Source organism: Lampetra fluviatilis, unplaced genomic scaffold, assembly GCF_964198595.1.
Source record: "Lampetra fluviatilis unplaced genomic scaffold, kcLamFluv1.1 SCAFFOLD_374, whole genome shotgun sequence".
Taxonomy (NCBI): Eukaryota; Metazoa; Chordata; class Hyperoartia; order Petromyzontiformes; family Petromyzontidae; genus Lampetra; species Lampetra fluviatilis.
The window spans coordinates 59,793-84,151 of record NW_027620817.1 but is presented as its reverse complement, the minus strand read 5'-3'; the positions used below and the strand labels follow the sequence as shown (position 1 = coordinate 84,151).

At 58.0% G+C, this 24,359-nt stretch overlaps 1 protein-coding gene across 1 annotated transcript; it reads right to left on the bottom strand.

Moving 5' to 3' along the window:
- Positions 1-1,971: 1,971 nt before the first annotated feature.
- Positions 1,972-23,013, bottom strand: HTRA2 (HtrA serine peptidase 2). Its single transcript, XM_078884913.1, has 8 exons — positions 22,579-23,013; positions 21,371-21,581; positions 17,296-17,487; positions 14,022-14,054; positions 13,476-13,584; positions 10,541-10,607; positions 8,378-8,473; positions 1,972-2,662 (listed from the first exon to the last, which is right to left on the bottom strand). The coding sequence occupies exons 1-8, from the start codon at positions 22,965-22,967 to the stop codon at positions 2,497-2,499; spliced, it is 1,263 nt and encodes a 420-aa protein (XP_078741039.1). The 5' UTR covers positions 22,968-23,013; the 3' UTR covers positions 1,972-2,496.
- Positions 23,014-24,359: the final 1,346 nt, after the last annotated feature.

Below are 24,359 nucleotides of genomic sequence, written 5' to 3'. Positions count from 1 at the left end.
CTGTGTCTCTGTGTGTCTCTGTGTCTCTCTGTGTATCTCTGTGTGTCTCTGTGTGTCTCTGTGTCTCTGTCTCTCTGTGTGTCTCTGTGTCTCTGTGTCTCTCTGTGTGTCTCTGTGTGTCTCTGTGTGTCTCTGTGTCTCTCTGTGTGTCTCTGTGTCTCTCTGTGTCTCTCTGTGTGTCTCTGTGTGTCTCTGTGTCTCTCTGTGTGTCTCTGTGAGTCTCTGTGTGTCTCTGTGTGTCTCTGTGTCTCTCTGTGTGTCTCTGTGAGTCTCTGTGTGTCTCTGTGTGTCTCTGTGTCTCTCTGTGTGTCTCTGTGTGTCTCTGTGAGTCTCTGTGTGTCTCTGTGTGTCTCTGTGTGTCTGTGTGTCTCTGTGTCTCTGTGTGTCTCTGTGTCTCTGTGTCTCTCTGTGTGTCTCTGTGTGTCTCTGTGTGTCTCTGTGTCTCTGTGTGTCTCTGTGTCTCTGTGTGTCTCTGTGTGTCTCTGTGTCTCTCTGTGTGTCTCTGTGTGTCTCTGTGTGTCTCTGTGTCTCTGTGTGTCTCTGTGTGTCTCTGTGTGTCTCTGTGTCTCTGTGTGTCTCTGTGTCTCTGTGTGTCTCTGTGTGTCTCTGTGTCTCTGTGTGTCTCTGTGTCTCTGTGTGTCTCTGTGTGTCTCTCTCTCTGTCTCTGTGTGTCTCTGTGTGTCTCTGTCTCTGTGTCTCTCTGTGTGTCTCTCTCTCTGTCTCTGTGTGTCTCTGTGTGTCTCTGTGTGTCTCTGTGTCTCTCTGTGTGTCTCTGTGTGTCTCTGTGTGTCTCTGTGTCTCTGTGTGTCTCTGTGTGTCTCTGTGTGTCTCTGTGTCTCTGTGTCTCTCTGTGTGTCTCTGTGTCTCTGTGTCTCTGTGTGTCTCTGTGTGTCTCTGTGTCTCTCTGTGTGTCTCTGTGTGTCTCTGTGTGTCTCTGTGTCTCTCTGTGTGTCTCTGTGTGTCTCTGTGTGTCTCTCTCTCTGTCTCTGTGTGTCTCTGTGTGTCTCTGTCTCTCTGTGTGTCTCTCTCTGTCTCTGTGTGTCTCTGTGTCTCTGTGTGTCTCTCTCTGTCTCTGTGTCTCTGTGTGTCTCTGTGTCTCTCTGTGTGTCTCTCTTTCTGTCTCTGTGTGTCTCTGTGTCTCTGTGTCTCTCTCTGTCTCTGTGTGTCTCTGTGTGTCTCTGTGTCTCTGTGTCTCTCTGTGTGTCTCTCTCTCTGTCTCTGTGTCTCTGTGTGTCTCTCTCTGTCTCTGTGTGTCTCTGTGTGTCTCTGTGTCTCTGTGTCTCTCTGTGTGTCTCTGTGGGTCTCTGTGGGTCTCTGTGGGTCTCTGTGGGTCTCTGTGGGTCTCTGTGTCTCTCTGTGTGTCTCTCTCTCTGTCTCTGTGTCTCTGTGTGTCTCTCTCTGTCTCTGTGTGTCTCTGTGTGTCTCTGTGTCTCTGTGTCTCTCTGTGTGTCTCTCTCTCTGTCTCTGTGTGTCTCTGTGTCTCTGTGTGTCTCTCTCTGTCTCTGTGTGTCTCTGTGTGTCTCTGTGTCTCTGTGTCTCTCTGTGTGTCTCTCTCTCTGTCTCTGTGTGTCTCTGTGTCTCTGTGTCTCTGTGTGTCTCTGTGTTTCTCTGTGTGTCTCTGTGTGTCTCTCTCTCTGTCTCTGTGTGTCTCTGTGTCTCTGTGTCTCTGTGGGTCTCTGTGTGTCTCTGTGTGTCTCTCTCTCTGTCTCTGTGTGTCTCTGTGTCTCTGTGTCTCTGTGTGTATCTGTGTGTCTCTGTGGGTCTCTGTGGGTCTCTGTGTGTCTCTGTGTGTATCTGTGTGTCTCTGTGTGTCTCTCTGTCTCTGTGTGTCTCTGTGTGTCTCTGTGTGTCTCTGTGTGTCTCTGTGTGTCTCTGTGTGTCTCTGTGTGTCTCTGTGTGTCTCGGTCATTTTAACTTCGCATCAAAACCGTTTATTGAACAACTCCTCAACGGGCACATCACAAATACAAAGATCCCCCAGGTAGCCTCTAGCAGGGCTGTAGGGGCAAGTGCTGAGACACAGACAAAGCTGCCCCAGGTAGCCTCTAGCAGTGCTGTAGGGGCAAGTGCTGAGACACAGACAAAGCTGCCCCAGGTAGCCTCTAGCAGTACTGCAGGGGCAAGTGCCGAGACACAGACAAAGCTCCCCCAGGTAGCCTCTAGCAGGGCTGTAGGGGCAAGTGCTGAGACACAGATAAAGCTCACCCAGGTAGCCTCTAGCAGGGCTGTAGGGGCAAGTGCTGAGACACAGACAAAGATCCACCTATGGGGCTGGGTGACTATGGGGCTGGGTGACTATGTGGCTGGGTGACTATGGGGCTGGGTGACTATGGGGCTGGGTGACTATGGGGCTGGGTCACTATGGGGATGGGTGACTATGGGGCTGGGTGACTATGGGGCTGGGTGACTATGGGGCTGGGGTGACTATGGGGCTGGGTGACTATGGGGACGGGTGACTATGAGAATGGGTGACTATGGGTCTGGGTGACTCCGGGTCTAGCTGCCGGCCTCAGGGGTGACTGTGAGGGTCAGTTGCTCCACCCCTCGCCGCACAGCCAGGGTGAGCGTGGTGGAGCTCTGCACGGCCGAGAAGACCTCCTCCACTCGCTCCACCTTGAGTCCACCAACCTCCACCACCACGTCCCACGGGCGGAGGCCAGCACTAGTGGGAAGGTGGGGGGGGGGTGAGTGGTGGTGGGTGAGTGGGTGAGTGGGTGGGTGGGTGAGTGGGTGAGTGGGTGGGTGGGTGAGTGGGGTGAGTGGGTGAGTGGGTGGGTGGGTGAGTGGGTGGGTGGGTGGTGAGGTGGGTGAGTGGGTGAGTGGGTGGGTGGGTGGGTGAGTGGGTGGTGGAGTGGGTGTGGTGGGTGGGTGGGTGAGTGGGGTGAGTGGGTGGGTGGGTGAGTGGGTGAGTGGTGGGTGGGTGGGTGAGTGGGTGAGTGGTGGTGGGTGAGTGGGTGAGTGGGTGGGTGAGTGGGTGGGTGGGTGGGTGAGTGGGTGGGTGAGTGGGTGGGTGGGTGAGTGGGTGGGTGAGTGGGTGGGTGAGTGGGTGGGTGGGTGGGTGAGTGGGTGGGTGGGTGAGTGGGTGAGTGGGTGGGTGGGTGAGTGGGTGAGTGGGTGGGTGAGTGGGTGAGTGGGTGGGTGAGTGGGTGGGTGGGTGGGTGAGTGGGGTGGGTGAGTGGGGTGGGTGGGTGAGTGGGTGGGTGAGTGGGTGGGTGAGTGGGTGAGTGGGTGGGTGGGTGGGTGGGTGAGTGGGTGGGTGAGTGGGTGGAGTGGAGTGGGTGGGTGAGTGGGTGGGTGGGTGGTGAGTGGGTGGGTGAGTGGGTGGGTGAGTGGGTGGGTGGGTGAGTGGGTGGGTGAGTGGGTGGGTGAGTGGGTGAGTGGGTGGGTGGGTGAGTGGGTGAGTGGGTGGGTGAGTGGGTGAGTGGGTGGGTGAGTGGGTGGGGTGGGTGAGTGGGTGGGTGAGTGGGTGGGTGAGTGGGTGGGTGAGTGGGTGGGTGAGTGGGTGAGTGGGTGGGTGGGTGGGTGGGTGGGTGAGTGGGTGGGTGGGTGGGTGAGTGAGTGGGTGAGTGGGTGGGTGGGTGAATGGGTGAGTGTGTGGGTGAGTGGGTGAGTGGGTGAGTGGATGGGTGGGTGAGTGGGTGGGTGGGTGGGTGAGTGAGTGGGTGAGTGGGTGGGTGGGTGAGTGAGTGAGTGGGTGAGTGGGTGGGTGGGTGAGTGGGTGGGTGGGTGGGTGAGTGAGTGTGTGGGTGAGTGAGTGTGTGGGTGAGTGGGTGGGTGGGTGGGTGAGTGGGTGGGTGGGTGGGTGAGTGGGTGGGTGAGTGGGTGGGTGGGTGGGTGAGTGGGTGGGTGAGTGGGTGGGTGGGTGAGTGAGTGTGTGGGTGAGTGGGTGAGTGGGTGAGTGGGTGGTGGGTGAGTGGGTGGGTGAGTGGGTGGGTGGGTGGGTGAGTGGGTGGGTGAGTGGGTGGGTGGGTGAGTGGGTGGGTGAGTGGGTGGGTGGGTGGGTGAGTGGGTGAGTGGGTGGGTGGGTGAGTGGGTGGGTGAGTGGGTGGGTGGGTGGGTGAGTGGGTGGGTGAGTGGGTGGGTGGGTGAGTGGTGGGTGGGTGGGTGAGTGGGTGGGTGAGTGGGTGGGTGGGTGAGTGGGTGGGTGAGTGGGTGGGTGGGTGGGTGAGTGGGTGAGTGGGTGGGTGGGTGAGTGGGTGGGTGAGTGGGTGGTGGGTGGGTGAGTGGGTGGGTGAGTGGGTGGGTGGGTGAGTGAGTGGGTGGGTGAGTGGGTGGGTGAGTGGGTGATGTGGGGTGGGTGGGTGGGTGAGTGGGTGGGTGAGTGGGTGAGTGGGTGGGTGAGTGGGTGGGGTGGGTGGGTGGGTGAGTGGGTGGGTGAGTGGGTGGGTGAGTGGGTGGGTGAGTGGGTGGGTGAGTGGGTGAGTGGGTGGGTGGGTGAGTGGGTGAGTGGGGTGGGTGAGTGGGGTGAGTGGGTGGGTGAGTGGGTGGGTGGGTGAGTGGGTGGGTGAGTGGGTGGGTGGGTGAGTGGGTGGGTGAGTGGGTGGGTGAGTGGGTGAGTGGGTGGGTGGGTGGGTGAGTGGGTGGGTGGGTGGGTGGGTGGGTGAGTGAGTGGGTGAGTGGGTGGGTGGGTGAATGGGTGAGTGTGTGGGTGAGTGGGTGAGTGGGTGAGTGATGGGTGGGTGAGTGGGTGGGTGGGTGGGTGGGTGAGTGAGTGGGTGAGTGGGTGGGTGTGGTGAGTGAGTGATGGGTGAGTGGGTGGGGTGGGTGGGTGAGTGGGGTGGGTGGGTGGGTGGAGTGAGTGTGTGGGGTGAGTGAGTGTGTGGGTGAGTGGGTGGGTGGGTGGGTGAGTGGGTGGGGTGAGTGGGTGGGTGAGTGGGTGGGTGAGTGGGTGGGTGGGTGGGTGAGTGGGTGGGTGGGTGGGTGGGTGGGTGGGTGAGTGAGTGTGTGGGTGAGTGGGTGAGTGGGTGAGTGGGTGGGTGGGTGAGTGGGTGGGTGAGTGGGTGGGTGGGTGGGTGAGTGGGTGGGTGAGTGGGTGGGTGGGTGGGTGGGTGAGTGGGTGGGTGGGTGGGTGGGTGGTGGGTGGTGGGTGGGTGGGTGGGTGGGTGGGTGAGTGGGTGAGTGGGTGGGTGGTGAGTGGGTGGGTGAGTGGGTGGGTGGGTGGGTGAGTGGGTGGGTGGTGGTGGGTGGGTGAGTGGTGGGTGAGTGGGTGGGTGAGTGGGGTGGGTGGGTGAGTGAGTGGGTGAGTGGGTGGGTGAGTGGGTGAGTGGGTGGGGTGGGTGGGTGGGTGGGTGGTGGTGGGTGAGTGGGTGGGTGAGTGGTGGGTGGGTGAGTGGGTGGGTGAGTGGGTGGGTGAGTGGGTGAGTGGGTGGGTGGTGGGGTGGGTGGGTGGGTGGGTGGGTGAGTGGGTGGGTGGGTGGGTGAGTGAGGTGGGGTGAGTGGGTGGGTGATGGGTGAGTGTGTGGGTGAGTGGGTGAGTGGGTGAGTGGATGGGTGGGTGAGTGGTGTGGGTGGGTGGGTGGGGTGGAGTGGGTGAGTGGGTGGTGGGTGGTGTGGGTGAGTGAGTGAGTGGGTGAGTGGGTGGGTGGGGTGAGTGGGTGGGTGGGTGGGTGAGTGAGTGTGTGGGTGAGTGAGTGTGTGGGTGAGTGGGTGGTGGGTGGAGTGAGCGAGTGTGTGGGTGAGTGGGTGGTGGGTGGGTGGGTGGGGTGAGTGGAGTGGGTGATGTGAGTGAGTGGGTGGGTGGGTGGGTGAGTGAGTGAGTGAGTGGTGAGTGAGTGGTGGGTGAGTGAGTGAGTGAGTGAGTGGAGTGTGAGTGGGTGAATGAGTGAGTGAGTGGGTGAGTGAGTGTGTGAGTGGGTGAGTGAGTGACTGACTGAGTGGGTGAGTGAGTGAGTGAGTGAGTGGGGTGAGTGAGTGAGTGAGTGAGTGGGTGACTCACCGGCTGGCTGGTGAGTGAGGAGTCACGCTGTGTATCAGCACTCCGTGAGTGAGTGAGTGACTGACTGACTGAGTGAGTGGGTGAGTGAGTGGGTGGGTGAGTGAGTGGTGGGTGAGTGAGTGACTGAATGAGTGAGTGACTGACTGACTGAGTGAGTGGGTGAGTGACTGATGTGAGTGAGTGTGTGAGTGAGTGGGTGAGTGAGTGGGTGAAGTGAGTGATTGGGTAGGTGAGTGACTCACCGGCTGGCTGGTGAGTGAGTGAGTGGATGAGTGACTGAGTGAGTGTGTGAGTGAGTGGGTGAGTGACTGAGTGACTGAGTGAATGAGTGAGTGGGTGGGTGGGTGAGTGGCTGAGGGAGTGAGTGAGTGGGTGGGTGGGTGGGTGTGTGTGAGTGGGTGAGTGGGTGGGTGAGTGGTGGTGGGTGGGTGAGTGTGTGGAGTGGGGTGGGGTGGGTGGGTGGGAGGGTGGGTGGGTGAGTGGGTGGGTGAGTGGGTGGGTGGGTGAGTGGTGTGAGTGGAGTGGGTGGTGAGTGGGTGAGTGGGGTGGGTGGGTGGGTGAGTGGGTGAGTGAGTGGGTGGGTGAGTGGGTAGGTGGGTTGGGGGTGGGTGGTGGGTGGTGAGTGGGTGGGTGGGGGGTGAGTGGGTGGGTGGGGGTGGGGTGGTGGGTGGGGGGTGGGGGGTGGTGGGTGGGTGGGTGGGAGGGTGGGTGGGTGAGTGGGGTGAGTGGGTGGATGGGTGAGTGGGTGAGTGGGTGGATGGGTGAGTGGGTGGGTGAGTGGGTGAGTGAGTGGGTGGGTGGGTGGGTGAGTGGGTGTGGGTGAGTGGGTGGGTGAGTCAGTGAGTGGGTGGGTGGGTGGGTGAGTGAGTGAGTGAGTGAGTGGGTGGGTGAGTGGGTGGGTAGGTGGGTGGGTAGGTGGGTGGGGTGGGTGAGTGGGTGGGTGAGTCAGTGAGTGGGTGGGTGGGTGGATGAGTGAGTGGGTGAGTGGGTGAGTGAGTGAGTGACTGACTGACTGACTGAGTGGAGGTGAGTGAGTGAGTGAGTGACTGACTGACTGAGTGGGTGAGTGAGTGAGTGAGTGAGTGAGTGACTGACTGAGTGAGTGAGTGAGTGAGTGAGTGAGTGAGTGACTGACTGACTGAGTGAGTGAGTGGGTGAGTGAGTGACTGACTGACTGAGTGACTGACTGACTGAGTGAGTGAGTGAGTGAGTGAGTGGGTGAGTGAGTGAGTGAGTGCGTGACTGACTGACTGAGTGGGTGAGTGAGTGAGTGACTGACTGACTGAGTGAGTGAGTGAGTGGGTGAGTGAGTGAGTGAGTGAGTGCGTGACTGACTGACTGAGTGGGTGAGTGAGTGAGTGACTGACTGACTGTGAGTGAGTGAGTGAGTGAGTGAGTGAGTGAGTGAGTGAGTGAGTGAGTGAGTGAGTGAGTGACTGAGTGGGTGAGTGAGTGGGTGAGTGGGTAGGTGAGTGGGTGAGTGAGTGGGTGAGTGTGTGAGTGACTCACCGGCTGGCTGGTGAGTGAGGAGTCACGCTGTGTATCAGCACTCCGTGAGTGAGTGAGTGACTGAGTGGGTGAGTGACTGACTGAGTGAGTGAGTGGGTGAGTGAGTGAGTGAGTGGGTGGGTGAGTGAGTGGGTGAGTGAGTGAGTGAGTGAGTGGGTGAGTGAGTGAGTGGGTGAGTGACTGACTGAGTGGGTGAATGAGTGAGTGACTGACTGACTGGGTGGGTGAGTGGGTGGGTGAGTGAGTGGGTGAGTGAGTGGGTGAGTGAGTGAGTGGGTGAGTGAGTGAGTGAGTGAGTGAGTGAGTGGGTGGGTGAGTGAGTGAGTGAGTGAGTGGGTGAGTGAGTGGGTGAGTGACTGACTGAGTGGGTGAGTGACTGACTGAGTAAGTGAGTGGGTGGGTGAGTGGGTGGGTGAGTGGGTGGGTGAGTGACTGACTGACTGACTGAGTGAGTGAGTGAGTGGGTGGGTGAGTGAGTGAGTGACTGAGTGGGTGAGTGACTGACTGAGTGAGTGAGTGGGTGAGTGAGTGAGTGAGTGAGTGGGTGGGTGAGTGGGTGAGTGAGTGAGTGAGTGGGTGAGTGAGTGAGTGGGTGAGCGACTGACTGAGTGGGTGAATGAGTGAGTGACTGACTGACTGGGTGGGTGAGTGGGTGGGTGAGTGAGTGGGTGAGTGAGTGGGTGAGTGAGTGAGTGAGTGGGTGGGTGAGTGAGTGAGTGAGTGAGTGGGTGAGTGAGTGGGTGAGTGACTGACTGAGTGGGTGAGTGACTGACTGAGTAAGTGAGTGGGTGGGTGAGTGGGTGGGTGAGTGACTGACTGACTGACTGAGTGAGTGAGTGAGTGGGTGGGTGAGTGAGTGAGTGGGTGAGTGACTGACTGAGTGGGTGAGTGACTGACTGAGTGAGGGAGTGGGTGACTGAGTGAGTGACTCACCGGCTGGCGGGTGAGTGAGGAGTCACGCTGTGTATCAGCACTCCGTGAGTGACGCTGGGAAAGGAACGATCCCTCAGCTGCAGCTCCATCAAGATCCTGCATCACCACAACCACAACCACCACAACCACCACAACCACAACCATCACAACCACAACCACCACAACCACCACAACCACAACCACCACAACCACCACAACCACAACCATCACAACCACCACCATCACAACCACCACAACCACCACCATCACAACCACCACCATCACAACCACCACAACCACCACCATCACAACCACCACCATCACAACCACCACCATCACAACCACCACAACCACCACAACCACCACCATCACAACCACCACCATCACAACCACCACAACCACAACAACCACCACAACCACCACCATCACAACCACCACCATCACAACCACCACAACCACTACCATCACAACCACCACCATCACAACCACCACAACCACAACCACCACAACCACAACCACCACAACCACAACCATCACAACCACCACAACCACCATCACAACCACCACCATCACAACCACCACCATCACAACCACCACCATCACAACCACCACCATCACAACCACCACCATCACAACCACCACCATCACAACCACCACCATCACAACCACCACCATCACAACCACCACCATCACAACCACCACAACCACAACCACCACAACCACCACCACCACAACCACCACCATCACAACCACCACCATCACAACCACCACCATCACAACCACCACAACCACCACCATCACAACCACCACCATCACAACTACCACAACCACAACCACCACAACCACAACCACCACAACCACCACCATCACAACCACCACCATCACAACCACCACAACCACAACCACCACAACCACCACCACCACAACCACCACCATCACAACCACCACCATTACAACCACCACCATCACAACCACCACCATCACAACCACCACAACCACCACCATCACAACCACCACCATCACAACTACCACAACCACAACCACCACAACCACAACCACCACAACCACCACCATCACAACCACCACCATCACAACCACCACAACCACAACCACCACCATTACAACCACCACCATCACAACCACCACAACCACCACCATCACAACCACCACCATCACAACTACCACAACCACAACCACCACAACCACAACCACCACAACCACCACCATCACAACCACCACCATCACAACCACCACAACCACAACCACCACCATTACAACCACCACCATCACAACCACCACAACCACAACGCAGAGATTATGCGGGTGGGTAGGTGAGTGGGTGAGTGAGTAGGTGAGTGGGTGAGTAGGTGAGTGAGTAGGTGAGTGAGTGGGTGGGTGAGTGGGCGAGTGAGTGGGTGGGTGAATGGGTGGGTGAATGGGTGAGTGAGTGGGTGAGTGAGTGGGCGAGTGAGTGGGTGGGTGAGTGGGCGAGTGAGTGGGTGGGTGAATGGGTGGGTGAATGGGTGAGTGAGTGGGTGAGTGAGTAGGTGAGTGGGTGAGTGAATGGGTGGGTGAATGGGTGAGTGAGTGGGTGTGTGAGTGGGCGAGTGAGTGGGTGGGTGAGTGGGCGAGTGAGTGGGTGGGTGAATGGGTGGGTGAATGGGTGGGTGAGTGGGTGAGTGAGTGGGCGAGTGAGTGGGTGGGTGAGTGGGCGAGTGAGTGGGTGGGTGAATGGGTGAGTGAGTGGGTGGGTGAGTGGGCGAGTGAGTGGGTGGGTGAATGGGTGGGTGAATGGGTGAGTGAGTGGGTGAGTGAGTAGGTGAGTGGGTGAGTGAATGGGTGGGTGAATGGGTGAGTGAGTGGGTGGGTGAATGGGTGAGTGAGTGGGTGAGTGAGTGGGCGAGTGAGTGGGTGGGTGAGTGGGCGAGTGAGTGGGTGGGTGAATGGGTGGGTGAATGGGTGAGTGAGTGGGTGAGTGAGTGGGCGAGTGAGTGGGTGGGTGAATGGGTGAGTGAGTGGGTGAGTGAGTGGGCGAGTGAGTGGGTGGGTGAGTGGGCGAGTGAGTGGGTGGGTGAATGGGTGGGTGAATGGGTGAGTGAGTGGGTGAGTGAGTAGGTGAGTGGGTGAGTAGGTGAGTGAGTGGGTGAGTGACCGAGTGGGTGAGCGATAGGTGAGTGCGCTCACCTGGGGGTGAGTGTCAGCATTGTGATCCCAATGTATTTCTTTTTCGACACGGGAGCTTTCAGAGAAGCTGTGAACACAAAGACAATGGTGAGTGGGTGAGTGGGTGAGTGAGTGGGTGAGTGGGTGAGTGGGTGAGTGGGTGAGTGGGTGAGTGGGTGAGTGGGTGAGTGAGTGAGTGAGTGAGTGAGTGGGTGAGTGAGTGGGTGAGTGGGTGAGTGGGTGAGTGAGTGGGTGAGTGGGTGAGTGGGTGAGTGGGTGAGTGGGTGAGTGGGTGAGTGGGTGAGTGGGTGAGTGGGTGAGTGGGTGAGTGGGTGAGTGAGTGAGTGAGTGAGTGAGTGGGTGAGTGAGTGGGTGAGTGGGTGAGTGGGTGAGTGAGTGGGTGAGTGAGTGGGTGAGTGAGTGGGTGAGTGAGTGGGTGAGTGAGTGGGTGAGTGAGTGAGTGGGTGAGTGGGTGAGTGGGTGAGTGAGTGAGTGTGTGAGTGAGTGAGTGGGTGAGTGGGTGAGTGAGTGGGTGAGTGGGTGGGTGAGTGAGTGGGTGAGTGGGTTAGTGGGTGAGTGAGTGGGTGAGTGGGTGAGTGAGTGAGTGGGTGAGTGAGTGAGTGAGTGGGTGAGTGGGTGAGTGGGTGAGTGGGTGAGTGAGTGAGTGGGTGAGTGGGTGAGTAGGTGAGTGAGTGGGTGAGTGAGTGGGTGGGTGAGTGGGTGAGTGGGTGAGTGAGTGAGTGAGCTGGTGAGTGAGCTGGTGAGTGGGTGAGTGAGTGAGTGTGTGAGTGAGTGAGTGAGTGGGTGAGTGGGTGAGTGAGTGGGTGAGTGGGTGGGTGAGTGAGTGGGTGAGTGGGTTAGTGGGTGAGTGAGTGGGTGAGTGGGTGAGTGAGTGAGTGGGTGAGTGAGTGAGTGAGTGGGTGAGTGGGTGAGTGGGTGAGTGGGTGAGTGAGTGAGTGGGTGAGTGGGTGAGTAGGTGAGTGAGTGGGTGAGTGAGTGGGTGGGTGAGTGGGTGAGTGGGTGAGTGAGTGAGTGGGTGAGTGGGTGAGTGAGTGCGTGAGTGAGTGAGTGTGTGAGTGAGCTGGTGAGTGAGCTGGTGAGTGGGTGAGTGAGTGAGTGGGTGAGTGGGTGAGTGGGTGAGTGAGTGGGTGAGTGAGTGCGTGAGTGAGTGAGTGTGTGAGTGAGCTGGTGAGTGAGCTGGTGAGTGGGTGAGTGAGTGAGTGTGTGAGTGAGTGAGTGAGTGGGTGAGTGGGTGAGTGAGTGAGTGAGTGGGTGAGTGAGTGGGTGAGTGAGTGGGTGGGTGAGTGGGTGAGTGAGTGAGTGAGTGAGTGGGTGAGTGGGTGAGTGGGTGAGTGGGTGAGTGAGTGGGTGAGTGAGTGAGTGGGTGAGTGAGTGAGTGAGTGAGTGGGTGAGTGAGTGGGTGAGTGAGTGGGTGGGTGAGTGAGTGAGTGAGTGGGTGAGTGAGTGAGTGGGTGAGTGAGTGAGTGAGTGAGTGAGTGGGTGAGTGAGTGGGTGAGTGAGTGGGTGGGTGAGTGGGTGAGTGAGTGAGTGGGTGAGTGAGTGAGTGGGTGAGTGGGTGAGTGAGTGAGTGGGTGAGTGGGTGAGTGGGTGAGTGGGTGAGTAGGTGAGTGAGTGGGTGAGTGAGTGGGTGAGTGGGTGAGTGAGTGAGTGAGTGGGTGAGTGAGTGGGTGAGTGAGTGGGTGGGTGAGTGGGTGAGTGAGTGAGTGAGTGGGTGAGTGGGTGAGTGGGTGAGTGGGTGAGTGGGTGAGTGGGTGAGTGAGTGAGTGGGTGAGTGGGTGAGTGGGTGAGTGGGTGAGTGGGTGAGTAGGAGTGAGTGGGTGAGTGAGTGAGTGAGTGGGTGAGTGAGTGGGGTGAGTGGGTGAGTGAGTGAGTGAGTGGGTGAGTGGGTGAGTGGGTGAGTGAGTGGGTGAGTGAGTGAGTGGGTGAGTGGGTGAGTGGAGTGAGTGGGTGAGTGGGTGAGTGGGTGAGTGGGTGAGTGAGTGAGTGGGTGAGTGGGTGAGTGGGTGAGTGGGTGAGTAGGTAGTGAGTGGGTGAGTGAGTGGGTGAGTGGGTGAGTGAGTGAGTGGGTGAGTGAGTGGGTGAGTGAGTGGGTGGGTGAGTGGGTGAGTGAGTGAGTGAGTGGGTGAGTGGGTGAGTGGGTGAGTGGGTGAGTGAGTGGGTGAGTGAGTGGGTGAGTGGGTGAGTGAGTGAGTGGGTGAGTGAGTGAGTGAGTGAGTGGGTGAGTGAGTGGGTGAGTGGGTGGGTGAGTGAGTGGGTGAGTGAGTGGGTGAGTGGGTGAGTGAGTGGGTGAGTGGGTGGGTGAGTGAGTGGGTGGGTGAGTGGGTGAGTGGGTGAGTGAGTGGGTGAGTGGGTGAGTGAGTGAGTGAGTGGGTGAGTGGGTGAGTGGGTGAGTGAGTGGGTGAGTGGGTGGGTGAGTGAGTGGGTGAGTGGGTTAGTGGGTGAGTGAGTGGGTGAGTGGGTGAGTGAGTGAGTGGGTGAGTGAGTGAGTGAGTGAGTGGGTGAGTGAGTGGGTGAGTGGGTGGGTGAGTGAGTGGGTGAGTGAGTGGGTGAGTGGGTGAGTGAGTGGGTGAGTGGGTGGGTGAGTGAGTGGGTGAGTGGGTTAGTGGGTGAGTGAGTGAGTGAGTGGGTGAGTGAGTGAGTGAGTGGGTGAGTGGGTGAGTGAGTGAGTGATTGAGTGAGTGAGTGAGTGTATGAGTGTGTGAGTGGGTGAGTGAGTGGGTGAGTGAGTGGGTGAGTGAGTGAGCTGGTGGGTGAGTGAGTGGGTGAGTGGGTGAGTGAGTGAGTGAGTGGGTGAGTGAGTGGGTGAGTGAGTGAGTGATCGAGTGGGTGAGTGAGTGAGTGAGTGGGTGAGTGAGTGTATGAGTGAGTGAGTGAGTGGGTGAGTGAGTGAGTGAGTGGGTGAGTGAGTGTATGAGTGAGTGAGTGGGTGACTCACTGATCTGGTCGTGGGAGTCAATCAGGAACTGGTGGATTCTATCGGCCGGGATGGCAAACGAGATCCCAGCCGTCACTTTCATGGTGTTCACTCCAATCACCTCGCCGTCCTGAAAACAACCACCACAACAACAACCACCACAACCACCACCACAACAACAATCACCACAACCACCACAACAACAACCACCACAACAACAACCACCACAACCACCACCACAACAACAATCACCACAACCACCACAAAAACCACCACCACAATTACCACCACTGCAACCACCACAACAACCACCACCACCACCACAGTCACAATCACAACCACCACAACAACAACAACCACCACAACCACCACAACAACAACCACCATCACCACCACAACCACCACCACCACAACAACAACCACCACCACAACCACAACAACAACCACCACCACCACAACCACCACCACCACAACAACAACCACCACCACAACAACAACAACCACAGTCACAACCACCACAATCACAACCACCACAACCACCACCACCACACTCACCACTCCACTCACCAAGTTCACCAGTGGTCCTCCGGAATTTCCAAACTGTGGGGAGAGGTGAGGAGAGAGGGGGGCTGTTAGTTCCACTCACCAGCTCACTCACTCACTCACCTACTCACCTACTCACTCACTCACTCACCTACTCACCTACTCACTCACTCACTCACCTACTCACTCACCAGCTCACTCACTCACCTACTCACTCACTCACTCACCTACTCACCCACTCACTCACCTACTCACTCACCCACTCACTCACTCACCCACTCACCCACTCACTCACTCACCTACTCACCAGCTCACCCACTCACTCACCCACCCACTCACCTACTCACCTACTCACTCACTCACCTACTCCCCCACTCACTCACTCACCTACTCACTCACCAGCTCACTCACTCACCTACTCACTCACTCACTCACCTACTCACCCACTCACTCACCTACTCACCCACTCACTCACCTACTCACTCACCCACTCACTCACTCACCCACTCACCCACTCACTCACTCACCTACTCACCAGCTCACCCACTCACTCACCCACCCACTCACCTACTCACCTACTCACTCACTCACCTACTCACCCACTCACTCACTCACCTACTCACTCACCAGCTCACTCACTCACTCATACACTCACTCACTCATACACTCACTCACCCACTCACTCACTCACTCACCCACTCACTCACTCACTCACCTACTCACTCACTCACTCACCAGCTCACTCACTCACCTACTCACCCACTCACTCACTCACTCACTCACCCACTCACTCACTCACCAGCTCACTCACTCACTCACCTACTCATACACTCACTCACTCACCCACTCACTCACTCACTCACCCACCCACTCACTCACTCACTCACTCACCCACTCACTCACCTACTCACTCACCACTCACCCACTCACCACTCACTCACCAGCTCACTCACTCACCAGCTCACTCACTCACTCACTCACCTACTCACACACTCACTCACCTACTCACCCACTCACTCACCCACTCACTCACCCACTCACTCACCCACTCACTCACCCACTCACTCACTCATACACTCACTCACTCACTCACCTACTCACTCACTCATACACTCACTCACTCACCAGCTCACTCACTCTCTCACCCACTCACTCACCAGCTCACTCACTCATACACTCACTCACTCATACACTCACCCACTCACTCACCTACTCATACACTCACTCACTCACCCACTCACTCACCTACTCATACACTCACTCACTCACTCACCAGCTCACTCACTCACCTACTCACTCACTCACTCACTCACCAGCTCACTCACCCACTCACTCACCTACTCACTCACTCACTCACTCACTCACCCACTCACTCACTCCCCAGCTCACTCACTCACCCACTCACTCACTCACTCACCCACTCACTCACTCACTCACTCACCCACTCACTCACTCACCCACTCACTCACTCACTCACTCACCCACTCACTCACCCACTCACTCACTCACTCACCCACTCACTCACTCACTCACTCACCTACTCACCCACTCACTCACCCACTCACTCACCTACTCACTCACCTACTCACTCACTCACTCACCCACCCACCCACTCACTCACCCACTCACCCACTCACCCACTCACTGACTCACCCACTCACTCGCTCACCCACTCACTCACCAGCTCACCCACTCACTCACCTACTGACTCACGCACTCACTCGCTCACCCACTCACTCACCAGCTCACTCACCCACTGACTCACCCACTCACTCGCTCACCCACTCTATCACTCACTCACCCACCCACTCACTCACTCACCCACCCACCCACTCACTCACTCACTCACTCACCCACCCACCCACTCACTCACTCACCAGCTCACCCACTCACTCACCTACTGACTCACGCACTCACTCGCTCACCCACTCACTCACCAGCTCACTCACCCACTGACTCACCCACTCACTCGCTCACCCACTCACTCACCAGCTCACTCACCCACTCACCACCCACTCACTCACTCACTCACCCACTCACTCGCTCACCCACTCACTCACTCACTCACCCACTCACCACCCACTCACTCACTCACCCACTCACTCGCTCACACAACCCACCCACCCACCCACTCACTCACTCACTCTCCCACTCTCCCACTCACCCACCCACTCACTCTCCCACTCACCCACCCACCCACCCACTCACTCTCCCACTCACCCACCCACTCACTCACTCACTCGCCCACTCGCCCACTCACCCACCCACTCACTCACCCTGTCTCTCTCTCTGTGTCTCTGTGTCTCTCTCTGTGTCTCTCTCTCTCTGTCTCTCTCTCTGTGTCTCTCTCTCTCTGTCTCTGTGTCTCACATTGATGGCGGCGTCCGTCTGGATGTAGTCGATGTCCGACTGCAGGCCCAGCTCCCTGTCTGTGTCTCTGTGTCTCTCTCTGTGTCTCTCCCAGTCTCCCTGTCTCTCTGTCTCTCTCTCTCTCTGTCTCTCTCTGTGTCTCTCCCTGTCTCCCTGTCTCTCTGTCTCCCTGTCTCCCTGTCTCTGTGTCTCTCTGTGTCTCTCTGTGTCTCTCCCTGTCTCCCTGTCTCTCTGTCTCTCTCTCTCTCTGTGTCTCTCTGTGTCTCTCTGTGTCTCTCTGTGTCTCTCTGTGTCTCTCCCTGTCTCCCTGTCTCTCTGTCTCTCTCTCTCTCTGTGTCTCTCTGTGTCTCTCTGTGTCTCCCTGTCTCTCTGTCTCTGTGTCTCTCTGTGTCTCACGTTGATGGCCGCGTCCGTCTGGATGTAGTCGATGTCCGACTGCAGGCCCAGCTCCCTGTCTGTGTCTCTGTGTCTCTCTGTGTCTCTCTGTGTCTCCCTGTCTCTCTGTCTCTCTCTCTCTCTGTGTCTCTCTGTGTCTCACGTTGATCGCCACGTCCGTCTGGATGTAGTCGATGTCCGACTGCAGGCCCAGCTCCCTGTCTGTGTCTCTGTGTGTCTCTCTCTGTGTCTCTCTCTGTGTCTCTCCCTGTCTCCCTGTCTCTCTGTCTCTCTCTCTCTGTGTCTCTCTCTGTGTCTCTGTGTCTCTCCCTGTCTCTCTCTCTGTCTCTCTGTGTCTCTCTGTGTCTCTCTGTCTCCCTGTCTCTCTGTGTGTCTCTCTGTGTCTCACGTTGATCGCCGCGTCCGTCTGGATGTAGTCGATGTCCGACTGCAGGCCCAGCTCCCTGTCTGTGTCTCTGTGTCTCTCTGTGTCTCTCTGTGTCTCCCTGTCTCCCTGTCTCCCTGTCTCTCTGTGTGTCTCTCTGTGTCTCACGTTGATCGCCGCGTCCGTCTGGATGTAGTCGATGTCCGACTGCAGGCCCAGCTCCCTGGAGCCGCGATGGACGGAGCTCACGATCCCCGCAGTGATGGTGTTCTGCAGCGAGAACGGGCTGCCCAGAGCCACCACAAACTCGCCAGGGCGGACGTCTCGGGATCGACCCAAAGGCAGGACGGGGAGGTCATGCTGGGGGGGGGAGGGGTGGGTGAGTGGGTGGGTGGGTGAGTGGGTGAGTGAGTGGGTGAGTGAGTGGGTGGATGAGTGGGTGGGTGGGTGAGTGGGTGAGTGGGTGGGTGGGTGGGTGAGTGGGTGAGTGAGTGGGTGAGTGAGTGGGTGGATGAGTGGGTGGGTGGGTGAGTGGGTGAGTGGGTGGGTGAGTGGGTGAGTGAGTGGGTGGCTGAGTGAGTGAGTGGCTGAGTGAGTGAGTGGGTGAGTGAGTGAGTGAGTGGGTGAGTGAGTGGCTGGGTGAGTGAGTGAGTGAGTGGGTGGGTGAGTGGGTGAGTGAGTGGGTGAGTGAGTGGCTGAGTGAGTGAGTGGGTGAGTGGGTGAGTGGGTGAGTGAGTGGGTGAGTGAGTGGGTGAGTGAGTGGGTGGGTGGGTGGGTGGGTGGGTGAGTGGGTGAGTGAGTGGCTGGGTGAGTGGGTGGGTGGGTGAGTGGGTGAGTGAGTGGCTGGGTGAGTGGGTGAGTGGGTGGCTGAGTGAGTGATGGTGTTCTGCAGCGAGAACGGGCTGCCCAGAGCCACCACAAACTCGCCAGGGCGGACGTCTCGGGATCGACCCAAAGGCAGGACGGGGAGGTCATGCTGGGGGGGGGAGGGGTGGGTGAGTGGGTGGGTGAGTGGGTGGGTGGGTGAGTGAGTGGGTGAGTGGGTGAGTGGGTGAGTGAGTGGGTGGGTGAGTGAGTGGCTGAGTGAGTGAGTGGCTGAGTGAGTGAGTGGCTGAGTGAGTGAGTGGGTGGGTGGGTGGGTGAGTGGGTGAGTGAGTGGCTGGGTGAGTGGGTGGGTGGGTGAGTGGGTGAGTGAGTGGCTGGGTGAGTGGGTGAGTGGGTGGGTGAGTGAGTGGCTGAGTGAGTGAGTGGGTGGCTGAGTGAGTGAGTGGCTGAGTGAGTGAGTGGGTGAGTGAGTGAGTGAGTGGGTGGCTGAGTGAGTGATGGTGTTCTGCAGCGAGAACGGGCTGCCCAGAGCCACCACAAACTCGCCAGGGCGGACGTCTCGGGATCGACCCAAAGGCAGGACGGGGAGGTCATGCTGGGGGGGGGAGGGGTGGGTGAGTGGGTGGGTGGGTGAGTGGGTGAGTGAGTGGGTGAGTGGGTGGGTGGGTGAGTGGGTGAGTGAGTGGGTGGGTGAGTGAGTGGCTGAGTGAGTGAGTGGCTGAGTGAGTGAGTGGCTGAGTGAGTGAGTGGGTGGGTGGGTGAGTGGGTGAGTGAGTGGCTGGGTGAGTGGGTGGGTGGGTGAGTGGGTGAGTGAGTGGCTGGGTGAGTGGGTGAGTGGGTGGGTGAGTGAGTGGCTGAGTGAGTGAGTGGGTGGCTGAGTGAGTGAGTGGCTGAGTGAGTGAGTGGGTGAGTGAGTGAGTGAGTGGCTGGCTGAGTGAGTGATGGTGTTCTGCAGCGAGAACGGGCTGCCCAGAGCCACCACAAACTCGCCAGGGCGGACGTCTCGGGATCGACCCAAAGGCAGGACGGGGAGGTCATGCTGGGGGGGGGAGGGGTGGGTGAGTGGGTGGGTGGGTGAGTGGGTGAGTGAGTGGGTGAGTGGGTGGGTGGGTGAGTGGGTGAGTGAGTGGGTGGGTGAGTGAGTGGCTGAGTGAGTGAGTGGCTGAGTGAGTGAGTGGCTGAGTGAGTGAGTGAGTGGGTGGGTGGGTGAGTGGGTGAGTGAGTGGCTGGGTGAGTGGGTGGGTGGGTGAGTGGGTGAGTGAGTGGCTGGGTGAGTGGGTGAGTGGGTGGGTGAGTGAGTGGCTGAGTGAGTGAGTGGGTGGCTGAGTGAGTGAGTGGCTGAGTGAGTGAGTGGGTGAGTGAGTGAGTGAGTGGGTGGCTGAGTGAGTGATGGTGTTCTGCAGCGAAAACGGGCTGCCCAGAGCCACCACAAACTCGCCAGGGCGGACGTCTCGGGATCGACCCAAAGGCAGGACGGGGAGGTCATGCTGGGGGGGGGAGGGGTGGGTGAGTGGGTGGGTGAGTGGGTGGGTGGGTGGGTGAGTGGGTGAGTGAGTGGGTGAGTGAGTGGGTGGATGAGTGAGTGAGTGACTGGGTGAGTGGGTGGGTGGGTGAGTGGGTGGGTGAGTGGGATGGGTAAGTGGATGGGTGGGTGAGTGGGTGAGTGAGTGAGTGAGTGGGTGGCTGAGTGAGTGAGTGGGTAAGTGAGTGGGTGAGTGGGTGGGTGAGTGAGTGGGTGGGTGAGTGGGATGGGTGAGTGGGTGAGTGGGTGAGTGAGTGGGTGAGTGAGTGGGTGGATGAGTGGGTGAGTGGGTGGGTGGGTGAGTGGGATGGGTAAGTGGATGGGTGGGTGAATGGGTGAGTGGGTGAGTGAGTGGGGGAGTGAGTGGGTGAGTGTGTGGTTGAGTGTGTGGGTGAGTGAGTGGGTGAGTGTGTATGTGAGTGGGTGAGTGGGTGAGTGAGTGGGTGAGTGTGTGGGTGAGTGAGTGAGTGGGTGAGTGGGATGGGTAAGTGGATGGGTGTGTGAGTGGGTGAGTGGGTGAGTGAGTGGGTGAGTGAGTGGCTGAGTGGGTGAGTGACTGGTTAAGTGAGTGAGTGGCTGAGTGAGTGGGTGAGTGAGTGGGTGGGTGAGTGAGTGGGTGGGCGAGTGGGTGAGTGAGTGTGTGAGTGGCTGTGTGAGTGAGTGGCTGAGTGGCTGGGTGAGTGACTGGGTGACTGACTGGTTAAGTGAGTGTGTGGCTGAGTGGCTGAGTGAGTGAGTGAGCGAGTGCAAAGTCGACCCACCACACCCCACGCTCACCCCGGCGTGCACCCTCAGCAGGGCCACGTCCGTGTGCTCATCCATGGCCAGCACGGCTGCCCGCAGCTGAGTGAGTCGGTGAGTGAGTGAGTGGGTGGGTGAGTGGGTGAGTGGGTGAGTGAGTGAGTGGCTGAGTGAGTGAGTGGGTGGGTGAGTGAGTGGGTGGGTGAGTGAGTGAGTGTGTGACTGAGTGAGTGTGTGACTGAGTGAGTGTGTGACTGAGTGAGTGGGTCAGTGGGTGGGTGAGTGGGTGAGTGAGTGGGTGAGTGGGTGAGTGAGTGTGTGACTGAGTGAGTGTGTGACTGAGTGAGTGTGTGACTGAGTGAGTGGGTCAGTGAGTGGGTGAGTGAGTGTGTGGGTGAGTGGGTGAGTGTGTGACTGAGTGAGTGTGTGACTGAGTGAGTGTGTGACTGAGTGAGTGGGTCAGTGGGTGGGTGAGTGGGTGAGCGAGTGGGTGAGTGAGTGTGTGAACGAGTGGCTGAGTGAGTGAGTGTGTGAGTGAATGTGTGAGTGAGTGGGTGAGTGAGTGGCTGAGTGAATGACTGGTTGAGTGAGTGAGTGAGTGAATGACTGGCTGAGTGACTGGCTGACTGCCTGGCTGAGTGAGTGAGTGAGTGCAAAGTCGACCCACCACACCCCCCCGCTCACCCCGGCGTGCACCCTCAGTAGGGCCACGTCCGTGTGCTCATCCATGGCCAGCACGGCTGCCCGCAGCTGAGCGAGTCGGTGAGTGAGTGAGTGGGTGAGTGGGTGGGTGGGTGAGTGAGTGTGTGGGTGAGTGGGTGAGTGGCTGAGTGAGTGAGTGGCTGGGTGAGTGAGTGGGTGGCTGATTGAGTGAGTGACTGAGTGAGTGGGTCAGTGGGTGGGTGAGCGACTGGTTGAGCGAGTGGCTGAGTGGGTGAGTGAGTGGGTGGGTGAGTGAGCGAGTGGGTGAGTGAGTGTGTGAACGAGTGGCTGAGTGAGTGAGTGTGTGAGTGAGTGTGTGAGTGAGTGGGTGAGTGAGTGGCTGAGTGAATGACTGGTTGAGTGAGTGAGTGAATGACTGGCTGAGTGACTGGCTGACTGACTGGCTGAGTGAGTGAGCGAGTGCAAAGTCGACCCACCACCCCCCCCGCTCACCCCGGCGTGCACCCTCAGCAAGGCCACGTCCGTGTGCTCGTCCATGGCGAGCACGGCTGCCCGCAGCTCCTCTCCGCCGTGGAGACGCACGCGGATGGAGGAGCGTCGCCCTGCGGCCACCACGTGGGCGTTGGTGACCACCAGCCCGTCGGGGGACACGATGAACCCGGAGCCGCTCGACACGGCAGTCTGCTGCCCGGTGAAGGGCTGTCTGTGTGGTGGTGGTGGTGATGAGAGAGATAAGGGAGAGGTAAGAGAGAGATGAGAGGGATAAGGGAGAGGGAGATACGGCGAGAGGGAGAGCACGTGGGCGATTGAGTGGGTGAGGTGGTGAGTGAGTGGGTGAGTGTGCGAGTGTGTGAGTGAGTGTATGAGTGAGTGGGTGAGTGTATGATTGAGTGAGTGTGTGAGTGAGTGTATGAGTGAGTGAGTGTGTGTATAAGTGAGTGAGTGTATGAGTGAATGCGTCAGTGTATGAGTGAGTGTGTGAGTGAGTGTATGAGTGAGTGAGTGTATGAGTGACTGAGTGAGTGTCTGAGTGTATGAGTGAGTGAGTGTATGAGTGAGTGAGTGAGTGGGTGAGTGAGTGTATGAGTGTGTGAGTGTATGAGTGAGTGAGTGTATGAGTGACTGAGTGAGTGTCTGAGTGAGTGTATGAGTGAGTGAGTGTATGAGTGACTGAGTGTCTGAGTGAGTGTATGAGTGAGTGAGTGAGTGTATGAGTGAGTGTGTGAGTGAGTGTATGAGTGAGTGAGTGTATGAGTGACTGAGTGAGTGTCTGAGTGAGTGTATGAGTGAGTGAGTGTATGAGTGAGTGAGTGGGTGAGTGAGTGTATGAGTGTGTGAGTGTATGAGTGAGTGTATGAGTGACTGAGTGAGTGTCTGAGTGAGTGTATGAGTGAGTGAGTGTATGAGTGAGTGAGTGGGTGAGTGAGTGTATGAGTGAGTGAGTGTATGAGTGAGTGAGTGTATGAGTGACTGAGTGAGTGACTGAGTGAGTGTATGAGTGAGTGAGTGTATGAGTGACTGAGTAAGTGTCTGAGTGAGTGACTGAGTGAGTGTATGAGTGACTGAGTGAGTGTATGAGTGACTGAGTGAGTGACTGAGTGAGTGTACGAGTGTGTGAGTGACTGAGTGAGTGTATGAGTGCGTGTGTGAGTGAGTGTATGAGTGAGTGTACGAGTGCCAGGCTAGGTGCACCACACCACCTGCCAACTATTTCGATGTAAACCACAGCAGGTGCCGCTTTCTCCACCACATCCGCTATGAAGTTAAAATTCGCGCGAGGCGACCCCGGCTCCCGCGGCGGCGGGGCCTCGGGCTCGCCCGCGCAGCCCGCCGTGCCGACGCGCGCAAACCGGGCCAAGTTCCAGCCCAGACCGAGGCCTAGCATGCCGAGGCCTAGGCGCCTGACCGTGGCTCGCCTCTCGTCGCTCGCGAGCGGCCGAGGCCGCTGCGGCTGCGGCGGTGACCGCGGCGCCGGCGAAGGTCGCGACGGGGCCGCGCAGGAAAGCGGCCGACGCAAAAGCAGCCGCAGCAGCAGCGGTGGCCGCGTAGGCCGCAGGGAACGTAACGAGGCCTGGGCCGCCGCCGCCATGTTGTGTAGGGGTTGGTGGCGAGGAAGGGGGCGGAACCGGAAGTGACGTCGTGGGTTCGAGTCTAAGGGTCTCTGTGTGATGATGAGTCTATGGGTCTCTATGGGTCTCTGTGTGGTGAGTCTATGGGTCTCTGTGTGGTGGTGAGTCTATGGGTCTCTGTGTGGTGGTGAGTCTATGGGTCTCTGTGTGGTGGTGAGTCTATGGGTCTCTGTGTGGTGGTGAGTCTATGGGTCTCTGTGTGGTGGTGAGTCTATGGGTCTCTGTGTGGTGGTGAGTCTATGGGTCTCTGTGTGGTGGTGAGTCTATGGGTCTCTGTGTGGTGGTGAGTCTATGGGTCTCTGTGTCGTGAGTCTATGGGTCTCTGTGTGGTGGTGAGTCTATGGGTCTCTGTGTGGTGAGTCTATGGGTCTCTGTGTGGTGAGTATATGGGTCTCTGTGTGGTGGTGAGTCTATGGGTCTCTGTGTGATGATGAGTCTATGGGTCTCTGTGTCGTGAGTCTATGGGTCTCTGTGTGGTGGTGAGTCTATGGGTCTCTGTGTGGTGAGTCTGTGGGTCTCTGTGTGATGAGTCCATGGGTCTCTGTGTCGTGAGTCTATGGGTCTCTGTGTCGTGAGTCTATGGGTCTCTGTGTGGTGAGTCCATGGGTCTCTATGTTGAGTCTATGGGTCTCTGTGTGGCGAGTCTATGGGTCTCTGTGTGGTGGTGAGTCTATGGGTCTCTGTGTGGTGGTGAGTCTATGGGTCTCTGTGTCGTGAGTCTATGGGTCTCTGTGTGGTGGTGAGTCTATGGGTCTCTGTGTGGTGAGTCTATGGGTCTCTGTGTGGTGAGTATATGGGTCTCTGTGTGGTGGTGAGTCTATGGGTCTCTGTGTGATGATGAGTCTATGGGTCTCTGTGTCGTGAGTCTATGGGTCTCTGTGTGGTGGTGAGTCTATGGGTCTCTGTGTGGTGAGTCTGTGGGTCTCTGTGTGATGAGTCCATGGGTCTCTGTGTCGTGAGTCTATGGGTCTCTGTGTCGTGAGTCTATGGGTCTCTGTGTGGTGAGTCCATGGGTCTCTATGTTGAGTCTATGGGTCTCTGTGTGGCGAGTCTATGGGTCTCTGTGTGGTGGTGAGTCTATGGGTCTCTGTGTGATGATGAGTCTATGGGTCTCTGTGTGGTGGTGAGTCTATGGGTCTCTGTGTGATGATGAGTCTATGGGTCTCTGTGTCGTGAGTCTATGGGTCTCTGTGTGGTGGTGAGTCTATGGGTCTCTGTGTGGTGAGTCTGTGGGTCTCTGTGTGATGAGTCCATGGGTCTCTGTGTCGTGAGTCTATGGGTCTCTGTGTCGTGAGTCTATGGGTCTCTGTGTGGTGAGTCCATGGGTCTCTATGTTGAGTCTATGGGTCTCT